We start from the raw sequence: 19,911 nt of genomic DNA, 5'->3' as shown, positions 1-19,911 counted from the left end.
CCTTCCCATACCCTTACCCTGCTGCTCTCTCATTTACATCCAGTCTTGCAGTCTGCAGTGTGGAAATACCCAGCCAGCTTTACACTAAAGCAGCTCAACAGAGTAATCATCTCAGAAGGCCACGCAAGCATATTTATTTCCATCTCTATCTTTAAAGACAGGCTCCCAGGAAGGAAGGAGACAGTCTGTAAGTATATCTTCTTGATGCTGTTCTTCTTTGTGCAGAACAATTATGTATTTACTTAGCTGGACAGCTCATGGAAGTCTGCTGGGCTATAATGTGGCAGGCAAGGCCTTCACCCTAACACGGAGTCCAAGCCCCTGCCCTGCTGCATATTTCACTGTCTTGCATCCATCCATACTTGGAAAGTGCCGGCAAAGAATCAAAATGATGAATGAAAATCTTTTTCCCAATATGACATTTAGCCCCAAATCCTTCTATTTGAAGTGTGGAGATGCCCTTCTGTCTGACTTTTAAAGGTCAATTTCTACCTGGTATTGAATTATTTTCTGCCACTCAGTCCATTGGTCCTGTCCTTGATTTATACTGGGTATGTCCACAGTGCAGCTTATGAGAGCACTTTCCAGACCCAAGTGCTGGTCGGTGATGGCTGCATGGGGTGATGTCACCTGAGAGTGTGCTGACTTCCCAGGAATGAGCTTCCCTTGGAGGGAAAGATGGATTTGCAGACATGGCCCAACTGCCATACTGTACATACATGGTTCATATTGCTAATTGTGGAAGGAGAGGAACATGACACAGATCTGAATAACATTTTGCTTGAGCTGTCAGTGACCAGCAGCAGCAGTCAGCTCCACAGAACACGGCAAAGCCACCAGTCTGAAACCACTTAGGTGTATTTCTGTGTGATTGTTTTTTCAGAACATATTTGTGCATGATGCAAAAGGTGACAGAAAAATATGTGAGTGTTTTGGATAGCCTGCAAACTAAAATAATAGGAAAGGGGCAAAGCAGATTTTGCAACTGATAATAAAGTTCTTGTGTGGATCTGATTATTAATTCTCAGGAACATCAACAGCTGAACTTCCTTCTGATTGCTGGCTAGGTATCCTTTGTTCCATACCTGTCATGTCTTCGTGAGTATCTTATTTGCTTGGCTCTGTGATCAACACAGCCCACATAATTTCAGGCCTTCGTGCCTGACTTAAGAACCTCTTTGATACAATCAGCCCATCCTTCATTTATCAGGCTCTTCTGCAGAGCCATTGTTACTGGTATCTGGGGTCTCCGGTGGCTGTACACTAAGACATAGTCTTAATAATCACCCACGGAACTCTTCAGAGGTGATAACTCATTTTGATCTCTGTAGTTCATTTGCAGCCACCCAGAAAGGGACATGAGCTGGGTTTGCAGAGTGCTCAGCTGCCCTCCCTGTCATGGCATCTGGCATGGGGTGGAAGAGGACCTCTGCCTAGGCAAGACCGTCCCCTGCTGCAGCACGTCTTTGAGCTTGGTCTTGCAGTTATAGAATTAGGCCAGGAGCATTGAAATTTGTTTAATTTTAAAAAACAGTAGTTGCTTATGCACCATGCTGATTTTTCCGGTTTTGTGGAGGCCTAAAAAGAACTTCTTGGTCTGGTCACAGCCAAGCTGATGAGGATGACATGGTGACTGTGTGCTTCCCGGGCTTCCAAGCTGTGCTGGCTTGTAAAATGACAGGTCAGCAGATTTTCCTGTCAGGTGGGCAATCAGCAGGAGTCAATTTGCTGTAAAAATCACACTTTGGAGCAGATTAGAAGAAGGCATCGTGTAAAAGTATGCTGAGGAGTCTGTATAGATGGTCAAAATCAGACTTTCTTTGGCATCTTTAGGGTCCTGCTTCTACCACTCCTCGGAGTTCCAGCTTCCAGACCCAGCTATGTATTCCAGGAGTCTTCTCAAACCCTCTCTCTCTCAATGTCAGTTTTTCACCTAACTCAGGAGCTCCAGCAGCCCGGAGCTGAAGTCAGAGCCAGAAGCCAGACAGATTCCAGCAGCGTAGTCTGGAACTCTTTGTGCCTAACTAGGAACTGAAAAATAAGGCAATATCTTCTTCTCATAGAGTATTTGGAACTGAGGCATTTTGTTTGTGAAATGCTTGGACAGTGTGTCTAGAAGAGACCATGAGGATAACAATAATTATTTTCCAGATTAAGGTTGAATGTTGTGCATTTAATGAGGTGGTGGGCCACATGCTGAAGCAGAAGGGTAAAATAAGTGACAAGTGGCATAAAAATCCTTCTTGTGTGCTCTCTCTCTGATACGTGCAGAAGAATAGGGAAAACAGTGATAACACTGTGATAATATGAGAGAAGGATATATCATAATCCATTCCTCCAAAGTGGGAAATAGGGTTGCTTGTTCAGTGTTTTTGGGAAGAGGCTGATTTTGTAGGCTTCATGATCTATGTTTTTGTTTTGTAGGAAATGTGTGCACACACGTGCAATCATTTAAGTGGTTGGAGTAGGTGTAATTTTCCTTCTCGCTTGGTTAATCACTTCACAGAATGAGAACTGAGTTAAAACTTTCATTGCAGGGAACCTCCCAGTGAATATCTCCCCAAAGGAGGGTAGTTTGTTCCACCTATTAATCCTGCATCAGCTCTGCATAGGCAGTGAGGGAGCTGTAGCTCCAGTTTCCAAACCCTTTTGCTATAATACTTTGATTTTTCTAGCAACGTCCTTGTTTTCCTCTGATTATGTTCTTAATGCGTATTTTGCTGAAGGATCCTCAGGTAAGTAATATCGTGATACAGTGGACAGAACTATTTTCCAAAAGCTGCAGCATGGTTTTGAGTGGGATAGGATTGAAAATGTCCTCTAGAAGCTGCAGAACAGAAGCAAGGGCAGGTTCCCAGTAGGGATCAGAGCAGCCACCAAACCACTGCAGGCTGCTGCAGACTGTGTGGCTCAGCACCTTATTTGCGTGCTGGAGATACCACTTGAGGCCATTTATTTTTTAGAAGTTCACTCAGTTTGCACAGTTCCCAGTGCTTCATATTAAAACTCAGTCTCTCAAGACAAAAGCAATGGATCTGCAAAGGCACAAAATGTGGTGCAAATGACTATTTAGAGCCAGTGTGTGGAAGACTGTTCATCTGTGACAACCTTTTTCACTTCCTTCAGAGCACCCCACAAGGACTTGTGAGATCAAGAACTGATTGGAGGCAGGCAGGGAGAGACGTGCATAAGAGGGTATGAAGATGGCAATCTCAGGTGCGCTTTGAATTTCAGACGGCACCAGCTGAAACTTTCAGCCTGCTTAGCATCCCTTTCTTTTAAATCTTTCTGTTTTCTATAACTCGAGTCTCTAGAGAAGGATGCTGGTGGACAGCCAGTTCACTGTTCACGCTGATGGGTAGGTTTGCAGTATATCAAGAGAATTCTTTGAAAAAAGCTGTAAACACTAAGGAAGTGGTTGCATGCAATTTTCAAAATATTTTAGCTGCTTGTTAGTTCAAGGAAGTCATCGTGTTTTATTGAATGCAAAAGCACGTCTCTTTTTTCTTTGTATATTTGCAGCAGCAGGTAGATGGTGAGATGTATGAAGCATCCTAAGTAAGGATGAATGAGCCACTTTGAACGAAGAAAGTCTCTCCCAGGACTTTGCCAGCTTTTTGAACTTGACTTTTAACTTGTTTTGGGAATTGTCACATTTTGTTTAGGCTTAGACGTGAAAAGGGCATACATCTTGGGGGATAATTTTTCCTTCTGAGGATTCCAGATAAACACTGTAAAATCAAGCTCAGTAGATGCTAGAACGCTTTTAGGATATTTTACAAAACAAAGATGGAGTGGTAGCTCAAGCCCATTAGGGAGCTCATCATGTCCATTGTGAACTCAGATTTTTGAAGGAAGAGGCGAGGAACAGAAATTACTGCATAAATCATCTGTAGACAGAATCAATGTGTGTCCTCATTTTATTTAACCTAGTAAAGTTGATGAGAGATCTGCTGTAGTACGGAAGCTGCAATCATGCATGACTCATGAGGAGACTTTTGGCTAATCTGACCATTTGAGGACACTGAATAGCTTAGTGAAACACATTTTGGACAACTACATTTTCAACCCATTCTGTGTGAACCAACTGCGTTTCACAGAGCAGCTGCGATAACCTCTGACTAATTGGCTTTTTGGAAGGTTACCTGCTGAGAGCATCTGCCATGACATCCATTCTCCCAGAAATGTTTCATCTCAAAATTGCCTGATACAGGCTACGGAGCCCCGCATCACAAGCAAGAAGTGAGTTTTCTCTTTAGTCAGAATATAGGAGAAAGGATTTGCTCGACCTTGTTGAATCTTCATCATCTGTCTTGAAGCACTGAGCATCCTTTTCAAACCGAGATATCCCCAGCTGAGCTCCTTGGAGCCTCAGCATAAAACGGAGTGTAGGAAGAAAAGTACATCAGCAAAAAGCAACAGTAGATATGTCTTCTCTATCTTTTGAAGGCCACCCTGAAGCCTTCCTTAAGACGAGATTTGCTGTTGATCCAGAGTGCAAAGCTGCAAGCGAGCCAAGACCCCACATTCCCACGTACAGGCGGTGGCTGATGATGGCTCTCCCACTGCGCTGAGCATTGTCCCACAGTGTGCCACACCACTGCTGGCTGCATGCAGGCTGCGTGCCAGCTGCCTCCGTACAGCCCTTGTTGAACCTGGGACCGCTCGGGGGGAGCAGTGCGGAAACGCATAAATAACGCCAAGGATTTTATTGCATGTGGAGCCATTCTCTTCCAGAAATCCCACATGGGAATATTCAGTAGCATATTTATGGACCGGTATTAAAAATATGTTCAGGTGGATTAAGAGCACCTGGTTATGGGAGCATGCTGCCCAGAAAAAGAAGTGTTTTCAAAAAAAAAAGAAACCCTGAGTTCACGTTTGCAGAAATAACAATTCCCTGTTGGCTGCTGTTTGTTTTAAAGAGTCTGCTCCTCGAGTCTTGTAGTGGTACATCTGTGTCCCTGATCCTTTGAACCAAACCATCTTGTTTCATGGCTGGGGGGTGAAAATGAAAAATATGTCATAATGGTGTCCTAAAAAAAAGGAGAACTGAAGGGAAACATCCATTTTTAATTCCATATTTTTGCAGCTGTTATTCAGCATGGATTTATTAATGAGTACTAACGGTTTGGAACTAGGATTACTATGTTTGAAGCTGTAGATGTTGTGCTCATAGGCCCACCTTTTCTATCTGCTCAAAAACTTAAGTGTTGGTTTCCTGCTTGGCAAGAAAATTCAAATATCAAAATCAAGAAGAGACTTCCTCCCTTTTCCCTCTTGGTATTTTTCTACCATAATGATAACTGCATTTGACAAACAACATTAAGTAACCTTCAAGACTGTGTCGGTTACCAGGTCTTAGTAATGAGGGGAAAGTCAGGCAAGCCAGACCAACGCGTGACTAGTTGGGAATCAAAACAAAATTGTCTGATCAAAAATCACCCGCATCCCTGTTTTCCTTCTTAACTGCTGGGTGTTGTGCTCAGCCCATTGATTAATGTGTCACTGCTTAGCACCGTTCTAATACAAGCAGAGAGGCAGTGACACTGGCAGCCCGGCAGCTCGCTGTCTTCCAGCAGCCCTGAGGCTTGTCTGGCTGCCCTACAACACAGGACTGGGGGCTGGGAGCTGGGAGCTGGGATCTGGGTGCAGTGGGCTGCAGGGCACCAGCTAGGACAGGCAGACCCTCAGGTAACCTTCGAGCTCTGGCACTGTTGACTCTACTTATCAGGGTTAGGTAATAAGGATGTGCAACAATAGCTGCTTTTACCTAGAGAATAAAAGATGCAGAGATTCCTCCCACTCAGCCCAGAACAGCCAGGGGATGATTTCATGGTGAAATGAAACCAAACTCGGTGTCATCTGGCCTGGGGCACTGATTGCAATGTGGAACCATCCTGTTCTTGCTGCAGCTCCCCTTGGCTGCATTTCCCAGCCCTTGGTAATCCTTGTTCCTCCTTCTCTTTTGATGGTTGACCTGGATCAGTAGCTCCCCAAAGATGTGTTTTGTTTTTGCATTAATTTCCATTAGCTCTCATACCTCAGTGGTTATAATTCAGTGAACAATAAAGAAAAAGGGTAAGTCTATGAATGAGCTGGCAACCGTTTCCTTTTGTCACTGTATGAAATTTTTCAAAGCTAGCAATACTGCTAAATATTAAGAAGCAAGATGCAACAAGTCTGCAGTAATCTGCAGAATATTGGAATGTTAGTTCCATTGTAGAAGAAACATAGTGAAGGAAATAGATATTTGTTTTCTTTATCAGGATCCTTCAGTTATGAAAGTATGAAAATACGCAATACTGCTAGGTTGAGCTGAATTAACATATATTTAAAATGAATGAAAAGGATGTTCCTTTACCTAGTTAGAAAAAAATCACACACTCAGAAATGAAATACATCTCTGGCTTTGAATTGACTGGTGTCCTTCTATGGCAGCTTCTTGAAAATGTCATACGAGATTAGATCTGTAGGCCATTGAGTTGGTAATCTTACAAACCCCATGTGAAAGGCAGTCGTCATTCCATGAGCCTACAGGCTAAGGCAACACTTTCAAAGACAACTGCTCATTTGTGATACCTTTTAAAAAGATCTTACTTTCCAAATGTGCTGGGTACATGCTGTTAGAAAACCAAGATCGTTAGTGTAGTCTCCATCTGGGCATCAAAAATTATAGGTTACAATTGGGAATAAGTGCTTCTAAAATCATGACCTCGAAAGATAAAGTGAGAAGAAACGTGCTAAATCACTGCTAACCCCTTGCTTTGCTTGCTCTAAGTTCAGAGTGGAACAGATTACTGCTTTCCCCAAGGTCGGTGTCATCAGTTGCTTCCAGGTTTGGTTATGCTCACACCACGGTGTGATGGAGCATGGGTATGGATCAGTCCCTGCTGCTCTTTGTTCTTGGGTTTCTCATGGGCCGCTGGCTCATGTAAAACCTGGGCATGTCCGTGGGCCAAGGGTTCAGACAGAGTGGATGATGGGAATTGCAGCATGGGAGTCTTGAGGCCTGACCTGGTGTAAGTAGCCAGTTTGCCCGTTTCATTTTAGTCCTGTTACTCTGCAGATAGGCAAGGTATTTTTGACTGCTTGGGAGAGCTTTTCATATTTCCCCTTCCTTGCAGCAGGTGAGCTATTTAGCCTCAAAAAAGAAGTCTTATTTCTCCTTTGTGAAGCAATCACCTCTCTGCCAATGCGGCAAAAATTCCAGTCCACCTGGAATCCAACATTTTTGAGGTTAGGTACCTGTTTGCTTCTCTCCAAGTTTAAAACCTTCCCCCAGATTTCCCCTTTATCTTCACACCTGCTTAATATCCCCATTGCTTCCTTTTCTGCCCTGGGGGATGTGGTTGGTTATCTGCCTATGCCAGATGAAGGATCAAAACCTTCCTGCCAGTTCTCTCATAGAATAAAACATTTGTTGGGTCCCAAACATGCGCCTTTTCTCATGCCACTTTGGATGCAGGTTTGTCATGGAGCAGATGACAGCAGGTGCTGGTGGGATCATCGCACTGAAGGGCTTTGAGAATAAAAGTAGTACAGCTGTGAAAACCAAAATGAAATCTAGCACCGTAATTGAGTGAATGTGCCTAAATAAGGAAGGAAGTAGCTAAGGAGACTGGGTTTTACTGTTCCTCTATTTCAAAGGCCATATTTAAACTGAGGAATAAGGTGCTTATAGCAAGGTCTGGGCTTATCTTTTATAAAATCTCATTCAGTGGTCTTCCAGAACCTGCAGGTTTGCATCCCACCCATTCCCCACTCAAACAGACCTTCATTTCCATAGCTGTAATGGTTTGAGGCTGGAAGAGGTGAATGTGGGCAAGCTGGTAGAGCCCACCCTATGAGGACAGGCTGAGAGAGCTAGGGTTGTTCAGCCTGGAGAAGAGAAGGCTCTAGGGAGACCTGATAGCGGCCTTTCAGTATTTAAAGGGGGGCTATAAGAAAGAAGGGGACACACCCTTTAACAGGGTCTGTTGTGAAAGGACAAGGGGAAATGGTTTCAAACAAAAAGGGGAAATTCAGATTGGATATAAGGAAAAAGTTTCTTACGGTAAGGGTAGTGAAGCACTGAAACATGTTGCCTGGAGAGGTGGTGGATGCCCCATCCCTGAAGACACTCAAGGTCAGGCAGGATGGGGCTCTGAGCAACCTGATGCAGCTGTAGGTATCCTGGTTTATTGCAGGGGAGTTGAACTAGATGGCCTTCAAAGGTCCCTTCCAACTCAAAGGATTCTGTGATTCCACAATCTCTGCAGGTGGAGATTGCACAATCTGTAACTTGTTCCAAAATTCGGCCACTCTTGCTGGGCAGAGTTTTTCCTTGTGTCTACTCAGCCTGTCCTCACAGGGAAGGTGTTCGATCCCTTGGATCATTTTGGTGGCCCTCCTCTGGACGCACTCCAACAGGCCCATATCTCTCCTGTTCTGACTACTCCACATCCACATCTGGATGCAGTTCACCAGGTGAGGTCTCACCAGCACAGAGCAGAGGGGCAGGATCACCTCCCTCGCCCTCCTGGCCATGCTTCTTTATTACATCATGTGTTTATTATCTCTTGTCCTGCTTTGCATCTCAAAGAAGAGTTTGGGCAGAGGAGAGGAGAAATTACAAGAGACCTCCACTTAGTCTTTTGTTATGTGATTGCCTTACAGCTTTGTGAGGACTTCAAGGCAAGGAATAGCAGCTTCAGTGCCACAAAAATTGAAGGTGCTTTACTAGAGCAATGATCAAGTCTTATTGTCTTGGCCAGCAGAAGTGGTGAGGGAACATCAACCTCTACCTTGACACTTGAACCTTTCCAGCATTTGGCTATCGTGGCACCTCAGTAGTTAATGGAAGCCCAGCCAAGATCCAAGCCCTATGGGACTCAGAATGGAGAAAGAGTGAGCAGTGCTTTAAGATGAGGCAATAAAATTCAAGCAGCATTTGTTAAATTAGACAAATGATTGCTGGTCTGCACTTTATATTTATCTAAGAAATTGATTAAGCTCAGAGTTTTTTGGTTGATGAGTAAAGTTGATTAAAGAAAGTGCCAGGGTCATAATAGATGTTCTAAGAGTAGTTTATCTTTACAGCAGAAATGCATTTGCTCAGCACAAACATGTAGTTGAAATACATGGTAATTCCTTTGCTCTGGTCTATACTCACTGTCTGGTTTTGGTTTTCTGCTTTGTTTCTTACAGCCCCAGCAGAGAGCTCTCCATAAACATCTCCAGCCTGTAAAGCTGCTGTCCTGCCACTTGATATGAAAATGAACTTTCCTTCATGAAAAAAACCATAATCAATGGCACTGCCAGAAGGTGACCTTGGAGGAGTGAAGACAAACGTGGGGTAAAATCAGCCCACTCAAGATGACACATTCTGGGAAGACTTGGTTTGCTGTGGAGTAAAAACGTGGTGCATAATATCCAGTGCTAATTTGTTCAAAATGGTCATTGACAGACCTTTAGCTGGAAAATTTCTTCCAGTTTTCATCACTGTGCATAACTTTGGGTTCCCTTTAGGGGACTGCCTATGCCCTTCACTAGAAGTCCTGTTTTAGCATGGCAACTACTGGATTCTTTTATTATGTATGCAGATGGCATGATGTTTTAGGAAAAACTTGCAGCAATTCTCCAATCTCCGTGGATATGTTCACATTACTACACCCCTGATAGGAATGTAAAAGTCTTGTATATGTTAGTTTTGCAGTCTAATAGTATTCCATTAAACAATATCGGCACTTCATGCGTGCTTTCTGCACAGAATTAGCACAGTCCATATATATATAATGGTCTTTTCTGAATACTGAGGATCTGTTTCAGTATTTGTGCTGAGACTGCATCCAAACTGAAGTCCACTACTAGCATACCTTCACTGATTCACAGTACATTGTGTAGATAGATTTGCACGTGGCAGAGGTGTGACTTTGTGGAGACTTTCAGAACAGCTGTCACAGTGGTAGCCAAGAACAGGGTTGGTTGAATGAGCTGTAGGACACTGCATCTGCTCTCCCTCCCAACCAGCAGATATCAAAGGCTCTCATTTCTGGTGTGCCAATGTGTCTTCTTACTCAGCGAGGGAGAGGAAAGGGAGAGCACCCTTCTCAGAGATGAGCTGGACCTAGGGTTTGGTCTACAATAGAAACAGAACAAACTGGAACAATTCAGGTTCTTTATGCTGGCCACCACTTACGTTTTGGGCAGGACTAGGGAATCACGGTCCAAACCAAACTCTCTGGAAAAGGTAATGCGTAAGACTATACTTCTAAGGAGCAAGACACTCCCTCTGAAGAGGGCAGACTTCTTTGTTAACTTTTTCCACTTTCTATCCAAAATCGTACTTTGGTAGGAAATAGGAATAAGCAAACGGTTCTAATAAGCCTTTCAATATACTGTAGCAGGCTCAAGACTGTTGCATTCAATCTGAGCATTGTTTTTTGTTCAGTCTCTGAATGGCTGGCCTCATCACTGGCTGTATCACAGCTGGCTGTGGTACTGTTTTCTTCCACGGGGACTTAGTGGAATTAATGTCTGTCCCTAACATCAGGACCTTCTCGACACACTCTTTTGTAATGAACTGATGCCATCAACATGCTAAGGGGACTTACCTATTTGTTCCTTATTTCTTTAAGATCAAAGGTAGCTTTTTGTATATTTAAAAACTGTCATTCTCTCCAATGTAATAGGCAGATACCATAGAGTTGCTATTAGTGTATGTGCCAAACTGTGGGTGAGGTGCCATTCTGGTGTGAAGATGCACCGATGGAGAGAAGGCACAATTACATCAAGGTAAAGGCACCTTTTTAGAGCAAATTCCTGTGTTATGATACTTAAAATCTATTGTACAGTTCATTGCTAGAGAATTCAAGGTCAGCCTCTGAGGGTGCCTGTAGAATCAATAGATAAATACATTTTGGGTGTAATTTTTTCCGATGAGTGCAGGCTTAGGTTACAGCTCTCCACCCATCTCAGATTCAGCATGCTGAATGCTTCTTTACTGTTCAATCCAGAAGGAAATTGATGGCCAAGATTTTCAGAAGTTGCTAGTGATTTCTAGTGGTTTGGGTCTTTCCATTGGTTTTCAAGTGAATCTCCTGAAAAGTAGAAAACAGTAAGCTTTATATTCTCTTTCTGAAAATCCTGGCCCCTAACTTTAAATTTATTGGTGTACAAGTTCTCCTTATGATGTAAGAATCTTTGCCAACAGCAGCATTTGCACTTTTTAGAGCTTTTCATAGCATTGCAGGTTGGAATCTGATCCGTATTGAGAGAAGTGGCCGAGCACCTCGCAGAATTCCATTATAAGCTCCAGTAAATTTTACAGCTCTTTCTGCTAGAGATTTTAAAAATGTGCTCTGGCAGCTGACGCCAATTTCATGTGGGTACAGCAATTAAAAAAACCCAAACAACTCGGGTATAAATTATTTTAAAAAGGAGAATGCTGTACTTCTGCAGTAGAGATTCTCTTATTTTATTATCCAGTGAAAAATTATGGAATCATTTGAATGATAAAGAAGAGTTTCTCAGAGAGTATTATCTTAAAAGGACGTATGAGGAAAAGTTGAGTTAGGCAAAGAGCTGCTAGAAGCATTTTTGTATCAGTGTTAGTTTTGAACATCTTCCAGTATACGGTCATGAATTTAGATGTGTGCACTTCTCCCATTGAAACAGTTTGTTTTAAAAGCTTCCCAGGATTCTAGCTATGGTGATCTAGAAAACCAGTGTTACAGGCCCTGAGAAATGTGAAAAAAAATCCAGACCCTCGTGTAGCCAAACTCAGTGAGAACTCTGCTGTAGGTGCCCATGGACCAAGCTCATTTGGCAGCGGTGTAGGTCTCCATCCTACAGACAGCCCGTGCATGTGGAGAACTCCAAGTGTGAGCAAGAATAGTTCCCTTGAGCCCCGCGACACTCCTCATGTGTGTAACTGTCTGCAGGAGCCATAAGGAAATCACTGTACTTTGGCTTGTATTTAACTATTCATTGTGTTTGGATGTTTTTAATCACTGTTATTCTCCCAAAGTAGGCCATGCTTCCTCAGGGATATTTATGAAATTGTTCTGCAGCTACTGAACAACTATCCGGATCCCAGCGTATTCTTCCGAAAACTTTTTAATATAAATAAACATGTGGGGAAGATTTTTTTGTTATTGTGAATGGGGGCAGGTATGTGTTCTCGGAAAGGCTCTTGAGTGCAGACAATCAACTCTACTGCATTTTTTATGCTGAACACCTTATTAAGAGCGGACACATCCGCTTTTGCCTGGATCGCAAGAACAGTTCTGTGGAAACAATGCTTTATCTCTAGTCAATAAATCATTTATGTCGAGAGCGCCAAAGACCAAGTCAACATGAAAGGGAGTGAATAAGTTTTTCCGGCAAAGGAAGTGAATTTAAATATGCTCAGAGCCATTAGTTCTGTGCAAAAGAGTAGGAGACAAATGCTATTTTAATAAAGGAGCCATTATCAGCCCTGTGGAGCTGGATATAATCACAAAGCCCAGTGCTACTGTTGCATTGATCACTGCTCACAGCTCTGAGATGCTGGAGCAGCAAGCATCCCCGCGTGGTGCCCGGGCACTGCTCTCTGGGCAGGGGCACACAGAGACTCAGCCATCCTCAGTGCTTCAAATTATGCCAAGTGCAACATAAGAAAACAGAAGGAATTGCTCACCTCAAAAAATATGCTGTGACTGTAAACATCTTTTGCACTGGTTTAGTCCTTGCTTTTTTTCATCTGAAAAAAAGGCTTTCTTTGCCTGAATTGATCATCACTTATTCTGTTAGGGAGAACACAGCCCTCCAGGAGGGGAGACTGCAAAAGCCCTGCAAGCCCCCCGGCCTTGCTGGTCCACCTGCGTCGTGCAGTAGCAGTGGGCTCCTTCCTGGCTGGCTGCTTCGCAGCATCCAGACTGAAAGCAGCTGCAGTGTCATTAAGGAAATCAAACCATTGTTAATGACAAAATTTTTGTTTGTTTTGTTCCCCATTTTCAGAAGACCCTAGGCCAGGCCCCCAGCAAACCTACAATAGACTATTCCATCCGTCTCCTGAGATGTGTTGGTTAATGCCAGCTGTGGGGCCGGTCCTGGGGGATTTTGTGCTATAGCCAAAAGTAGCCTCCCTCCACCCTCCACAAAGCCATGAGATCTCAATTATTCAGAATTGTTTCAGGCAAGCAAAGTAAAACCCTGCAGTTTTCACCCCCGTCCACCTTTAACTCTCTGCAGTCTGAATCTCCTCGAAGGGCCCTGCTACAATGCTGTGTGTGATTGACTTGGGTATATAAAAACTGGTCAGTACGATTTTAATTTCAAAAGTCCTCTGTTATAATGAAAATTGATGGCTGGGGGGAAATATTACCAGCATTACCTGCAGCCTCCTATGGTAAAATGCAAGAAAGCCATCTGGAGTGCAAAAATGCCACCAACACAATGTATGAGTGATTAGGCAGACGTGTGAGTTTAAATCAGCAAGTAAGCAAAGCAGATGTTTGATGTGGGAAGCCAAAAAATGTATGGGAGGTCAGTGGCCAGTAGACTAGCGCTAGTAGGACCAAATGCGTTCTACATCCTAATAGATAGTTGTAGCAAATCTGATGTTAGGTACAGCATGGTGCTTACTCACAGAACATGTGAAAGCCAACAAATATTCTTGTTTTGTATTTGAAAGCAGTAGAATAAGGGAGTCAAATTGCACATTAAAATGTAATTCCTCCTACTCCATCAGTAATTATGGGTAATATTAAGCAGCCACTATCCAAATATATTCTTAAATCCACACAACCAGATATCTGAATCCAAAAGTGTAAGAAAACTTGCCTAAGATTTTTCAGAACTTAAAAGCATAAAAAAAACCTTTCAATTACACAAAAACAAACCAAACCCTAAACCAATAATTAAGAAGAATGAGTGACCTGACCCAGAAAACTATAGGCTCATTAGCTTCCTATCAGTACAGGGTAAAATCATGGAAAGGTTGATATGAAGCAATCAGTAAAGCAATTAAAAACTGATAAACCCTCCAAATGATTTTTATAGAAATGTATTGTGTCAAATAAATTTGTTATCATTTTTTGTGATATCAAAGGCTTGTTGATAAAAGAGGCTCCGCTGACATACTATCCATAGCCTCCTATAGATCATTTGATTCTGATAAAGAACAAAAAAGCACAATGCAAAATCAGTATAGAGCACATTAAGTGGATTAAAACTGATTAGTTGCTAGCTCACAAAAAATGGTTGCAAATATGAAGTTATCATCAGAGAGACTATTTCTAATGAGCTCCTCCCAAGGTATGTTCTATTTTCAATGTTCCTCCCAGAGAAACAGAAAATTACTGTTGGAGCACTTACAGATGACAAAGCCAGGTGCATGCCACGAAATGGTGATGAACCTGGAGTGCTGCAAGTGCAGAAGCCATGGGGAGAAGAGAGCCTCCTTGGGGGCTTGGGAATGTGTCTGGAGTTGGGTGGCCATGAAGGTCAATGTCATCCGCTCAACGCCAGCCCCCAAGAGCTCTTGGGAAAGTGTCATCTCTGAGGAGGACCATCAGTAGGACTTGGAGGTTGTTTAGGATCTGGCAACAGTGATGTTAACGGAGCCTTTTGTGCCCATCTTTCATATATTGACAACTTGGAAAGATTATTTTCTAAAGCTCCCAGTGTCATTCAAGGGCAGGAAAACAGCTCTTATTATAGTGCTAGACTAATGAAGCTCAAGCTATTAATTTATCAGAGATGATGTGAAGAGATGACTCAATCTGCCTGCAATCACAACCCTCTACCTGTGCGGGAAGTGCTGGCTGAGGGCAGGTAGTGCTTTTATTCAGAGGAAAAGGGAATGATGTGCTCTGCTGGCTGGAAACAGATTTCAGGCTAGAAATTAAGGACAAATGCTCGACAGGGTGGATAATTACCCATAGAGACAACTTACTTGGTTATCTGGCATATTCTCCATCACGTAAGGTCTTTAAGTATCTGCAGAGCTTTTTTCTAAGTCAATAAGCTCTACCTCAAATGGGAATGGAGGCTCAGTTCAGCAGTTCCTGGATGAGGCTGTTAGGTGTGTGCTGTGTAAGAGCTCAGCCTGGATCATCACTAGATCATCAGATGCAAAGTTTTGAATTAAAAATTCATGAAGTTTAAATACTAAAGGAAAGCAGGCCCACCTGTATCCATTGTTTTCGCACAATATTGGCTTAGAGAGCTATGAACTGACCTGAACCCGGTGGGAGCTGCAATAGGTCTCCTCGCATTTACAAGGTTCTTCTGCATGTGATTAAAGAAGAGAACTGGACAAGAAAGGACAACAAAAGCCTTTGGCCATACAGAATAAGTCTGTTGTCTTTCAGTAGTAACAGCCTGGGATAAAGTCCCGCACCCATGTGACCGGTGTGAGCAAGCAGTGAGAGCCATGGTTTTCCCTCTTGGTCAAGGAGGCACCATGTTGCTGGCATGAAACAGGTTTTATGTTCGACAGCTAGTAGAGAAGCTGAAGTGCTGATGGAGAATTACACTGTGTTGCTTTGCAGCTGAACAAAGTACGAAGCAAACTGTTCCTGCTCTCCTAGCTAGCCCCTCTGCAGCTGGTGAATGAAGCCCTCCAAATGAAATGAGTTCAGTGGGATGAGCTGGGGCAGTGAGCACTGCGAGCCTTATTGCGAGTGGCTGCTTTGAATATTGTACCTTCAAAATAAGCAGGAGCGCTCGGCTCCTTATCCAGGTCTCATGAAGCTGCTGCCGTTAGGTACAAGGCAAGCACAAAGCTACGAGCCGCCTTTCAGAGTTCTTTGTTGTGCTGTGGAAAATGGCACAGAATAGGATGTGTATTTTAGAGGGTAAACAGTTCATGCAGGCAAAAGAAACTATAAAAGCAATACTTACTGCAAATTGGTATTGAATCAATATCAAGAAGCTGGAACAAAAAGGGACATAGCTAAGAAGATAAAGATCTTTGGGGATTCTTGCTCTAATCCAGTGTGAAATCCTAAGAAAATGAGTTTGGCGTAGATTTATTGTTCAGAGAACATTGGTCAATACCAGCTGCAGTCAGGTACATTTGTGGGGCCTCTGGCTTGTGTGCCAGCAGTGGAGCACTCCTATGATGGCTGCACAAGAGCTGCCTCTTCCCTAGAAGTGGGATTTCAGCATTGTTGTACCACAGGCTTAGTCAGAATGAGATGAAAAGCTCCTTTCTGATTTTAATTCCAAGTATATCTAAATACCTTTTCAGAAAAAGAAAAAAATCCTGTGCAGCTGTTGTTATATCTCTAATCACATTACTTCTATTAAGCACTTGCCCAGAATTGGTCTATTTAATATCATGTCACCAAATTAAATAGCGACATACAGATTTATTTTTTTTTTTTAAAAGCAGGAAAATCAATATTGCAGCCCAACAGTGTGTAAGCAATAAAAAGGTGTGCAGAGAAAAAAACAATCTGCCCATGGGATGCTTAGAGGACCTGTATGTTTGGGTTTGTTTATTGACAGCCTGGTTTTACTCCTAGGCAGGGGCTTTCCCTACTGAGCCAGGCTCTGGGCTCAAGACACATCCAGACAAACACTGGGAGCCCTCTTAGTGTGTGCTGGAGGCTGCTTCTTTGCTTTCCTTCTCAGAGAGGTAGGAAAGATTAAGTGGTCTCCAGTGCGATGGAGAAACCACAGAGGAATGATAGCTTCCAGTTTATGCTCCCCGCTAAGCTCAGCTCCACTGATGGAGAGGAAGAACTGGGACAAGCAGGGCACCCAGAGCCCCGCACCAGGCTGTCCTGGGGCCGTGGCAGGAGATGGACGGACGGACAGACAGACAGACCACCTTGCAGGGTTAGCATGCTCATGGCCAGGGAAACTCACTGCTGTTGATGGTCACTGCTGTCTGCTGGGCTTCCCCTAAATAATGGTGAATTGCATGGAGCAAGAACCTGGAAATGCGAGTCACCAGCACTGAAGTCATAGAGTGATTGAGGTTGGAAGGGACCATTAAATAACACCAGATCATCCAGTCCAACCCCTGCGTTGGGCTGGGCCATCTTGTACTTGGATTGGGATGCACTTGGCTTTGTCATCAGGTTCTTCTAGGGACTCCAGATACATGGATCTGCCTCGTAGTTGTTATTCCTTTTTCACATCTGAGAGGGATAAGATGACAGTGATACCCACCTATATCAGTCTGACATTGCATCAGCCAGCATTTGGCTCCTGCATGTCAGGGAGCTGAATTTAAGGTTAGCTGAGCCTACCTTTGAGAAGAGCTGATAATTAACAGCTGGAATTGTAGCATCATCTCCAAAGGTTGCCCCAGATCTGTGGCCCATACAAAGAACCAAACCAGCCTTGGCTGCTGGTGATGGACAGGAGCTGAGGGAACCCCAGCCACCTTTAGGCTCAGCTCTGAGCTACATCCACCAGAAAAATACTCCTGTAACCTCCTTTTAATGTTAACTTGGTTGAAAATCTGGTAGAGCGGCAGCACTCAAATGGGTAAAACGTGACACACTGTTATTCCCAGTCCTCTATGAGAGCATTTTAGAGATGAAGCCAAGTGAGGTGGCATAACAACAAAGTGTGCCTTTCTGTTGGATGTGCACTGCTCTTCCCCAGGCATCCAAGGTGTTCCTCTGTACAGCAGTGCGTTTTTCCCAGAACTGAAATTATCATGCAATCTAATTTTTAGTATACGAAGTGGCCATCACTGTTAATTCCACCCTACGGTTTTTGTATTTCCTCTTTAATTCCTTCTGTTTTCAAAAATCAATGGAAAATAAAACCCGGGTGGGAGGGAAGAATTCTAATAAATGATGAAATTAAAATCAATATCAAGTTTTTGGTATCTTCGGGCATGATCTCTGGAAGCTTTGGATATCTGCTTTATCATTTTGTATATTTGACAATTTTGTACTCCGCATCGTTTGACTTCATTTGTGCATGGCAACGTATTAAAACATGGAATTTTTATTATAGAGTAAAAGTGTTTTGTCTGATTTAAGCAAGTTCAGGGCTTGTGCCATTGACTCATGGGGCTCCAGCACAGGACGTGAGGATTTTGCTGCCCGGCACTGGGGATGTCACGGAATGCAGTGCACTTGTAGGTACAGGACATCTCATAGAATCATGGAATCGTTAAGGCTGGAAAAGACCTCTAACGTCATCAAGTCCAACCATCAGCCCATCCCCACAGTGCCCGCTAATCCATGTCCCTCAGTGCCACAGTTACCTTTGTCTTGAACGCCTCCAGGGACGGTGACTCCATCATTCCCTGGGCAGCCTGTGCCAATGCACTGCCACTTTTGTGGCAGACTTGTGTTCCAGACCCTTCACAGCTTCATTGCCCTTCTTTGGACACACTCCAGGGCCTCAAGAAATCTCCTAAGGGGTCCAGAGCACAAAAGAAGGAGGTACTGGACAGGGTGCACATCACCCCATCTCCATCCTGCCCCCCTTTATTCCCTGTATGGATCAGCACTTGGGTCACAACAGTGATGTACAAGTCAGCGGCTGAGGTAGTTCCAGAAACTCTGATGCTGAAATTCCAGCACGGTATTGTGTTCTCCCATATTGGTGTGCTTTTTTTGTTGTTGTTTTCAGCCAAACCCATGAGTGTTCTTTTATTTGTAAGGTAGAGATGGATGAGATATTTTGGTCAAACAGAAAATACTGGGCTTAACACAAAATAATAGAATGAAATTACATAGCGTGCAATGTAACTGACAAAGTCAGGATAAATTGTCATCTGAAAAAAGGGAAATCATGTTTTTTTATTGTAACATCTTGTGATTGGGCTGCAATTTACTAAATTCTGTTTACATCCTTAAAAAGCTTTCTACTCCATAAACTTTGTTAGTGAGAAGAATATGTTAGCAGAGAAAGCTGCATTTTAGCACGAATCTGTGCACAGTGCATCTTGGGCCGAAGGAAAGCAGAAGAATCAGAGAATGGCTTAGGCTGGAAGGGACCTTAAAGACCATTGAGTTCCAAGCCCCTGCCACGAGTAGGGCTACCACCCACCAGACCAGGCTGCCCTGCGCTAAACTGGAGCAAAGCCACGTGATGGGAGCAAAGGCCTCCAGCCTGTAGTGAAGTGCAGAAAACATTGAACTCCCAGTCCCACCACTGACGTGCTGTGCGTGAAAGAACAGGGTCCCTTGTTTCTTGTCCCACCTCCTGACCTGTAGTGTGAAATGGGAACCGTGCTGCCCTGCTGCTGCTAAACCTTGAGACTGAACAGAGAGACTACAACTCTGCCAAGATGCTGCTGCTTCAAAGGCCGTGTTTCAAGTGAGACTGATCTGAACAGTGGTACGGATGTAAAGAAAGAAGAAGCTGCTGTTCGTGCCCCACGCTTACCGGCATCCAGCTCTCGCCGCACCGTGCTCCACCTGTCGGGGTCTCAGCACACTGCGATGCTTCCAAAGCCCCTCTGTGGGTGAGGTTTCCAGTCAGCCCAGCCTGGATTTTTCTGAGGTTGGTTGCTCCTTCACCTCATTTGTGCCATTGCATTGTCACCGCTGTCATAAATTTGACAATTAAGACATTCCCACATTTTTATCACAACCGCCTTCTTGCTTTTCTGCACCTAACGGGACTCCTTGCCTTCCACTGCTGTTAACATCAAGTGGCAAATGCACTGAAGCACTGCATGTGAGAAACATACTTTCAAGGGAAGCAGTTTTGCTTTAACTAAATGGCACCAAGACCTTAGGTGGGGATAGAAGGGAGTCAAATTGCTGCAGCTATGTCCTACGGCAACAAGGGGATCAGTCTCCTCCTCACCCCCATGTTGCAGTGATGGGATTAAATGGCAGCTAGAAAGATTCAGGCTGGATACTACAGCTTTCCAGGGATGGGGACACTGACGCAGTGGGAGGGGCCACCTGCGGGAATGAGAAACTTCAGCCAAGCACCCGCCAGGAATCCCAGCCCCGT

At 43.8% G+C, this 19,911-nt stretch overlaps 1 protein-coding gene across 5 annotated transcripts in view; it reads left to right on the top strand.

Annotated features, from left to right (window-relative positions):
- Positions 1 to 17,956, top strand: part of SAMD12 (sterile alpha motif domain containing 12) — a 170,806-nt gene extending 152,850 nt beyond the window's left edge. For 4 of the 5 annotated variants that reach the window (XR_002434880.1, XR_002434881.1, XR_002434882.1 and 1 more), the window contains one exon: positions 9,190 to 17,956. Coding sequence is in view for 2 of the 5 variants with exons in the window: in XM_021385786.1 (XP_021241461.1) it covers positions 9,190 to 9,212 (23 nt within the window). In the remaining 3 variants the exon portion in view is untranslated. Of the gene's footprint in view, positions 1 to 3,126; positions 4,927 to 9,189 lie in introns of those variants that run through there. The other variant, XM_021385785.1, reaches the window with a different exon arrangement.

This window comes from Numida meleagris, chromosome 2 (assembly GCF_002078875.1).
Source record: "Numida meleagris isolate 19003 breed g44 Domestic line chromosome 2, NumMel1.0, whole genome shotgun sequence".
NCBI lineage: Eukaryota > Metazoa > Chordata > Aves > Galliformes > Numididae > Numida > Numida meleagris.
This window is presented reverse-complemented; position numbering and strand designations above follow the sequence as displayed.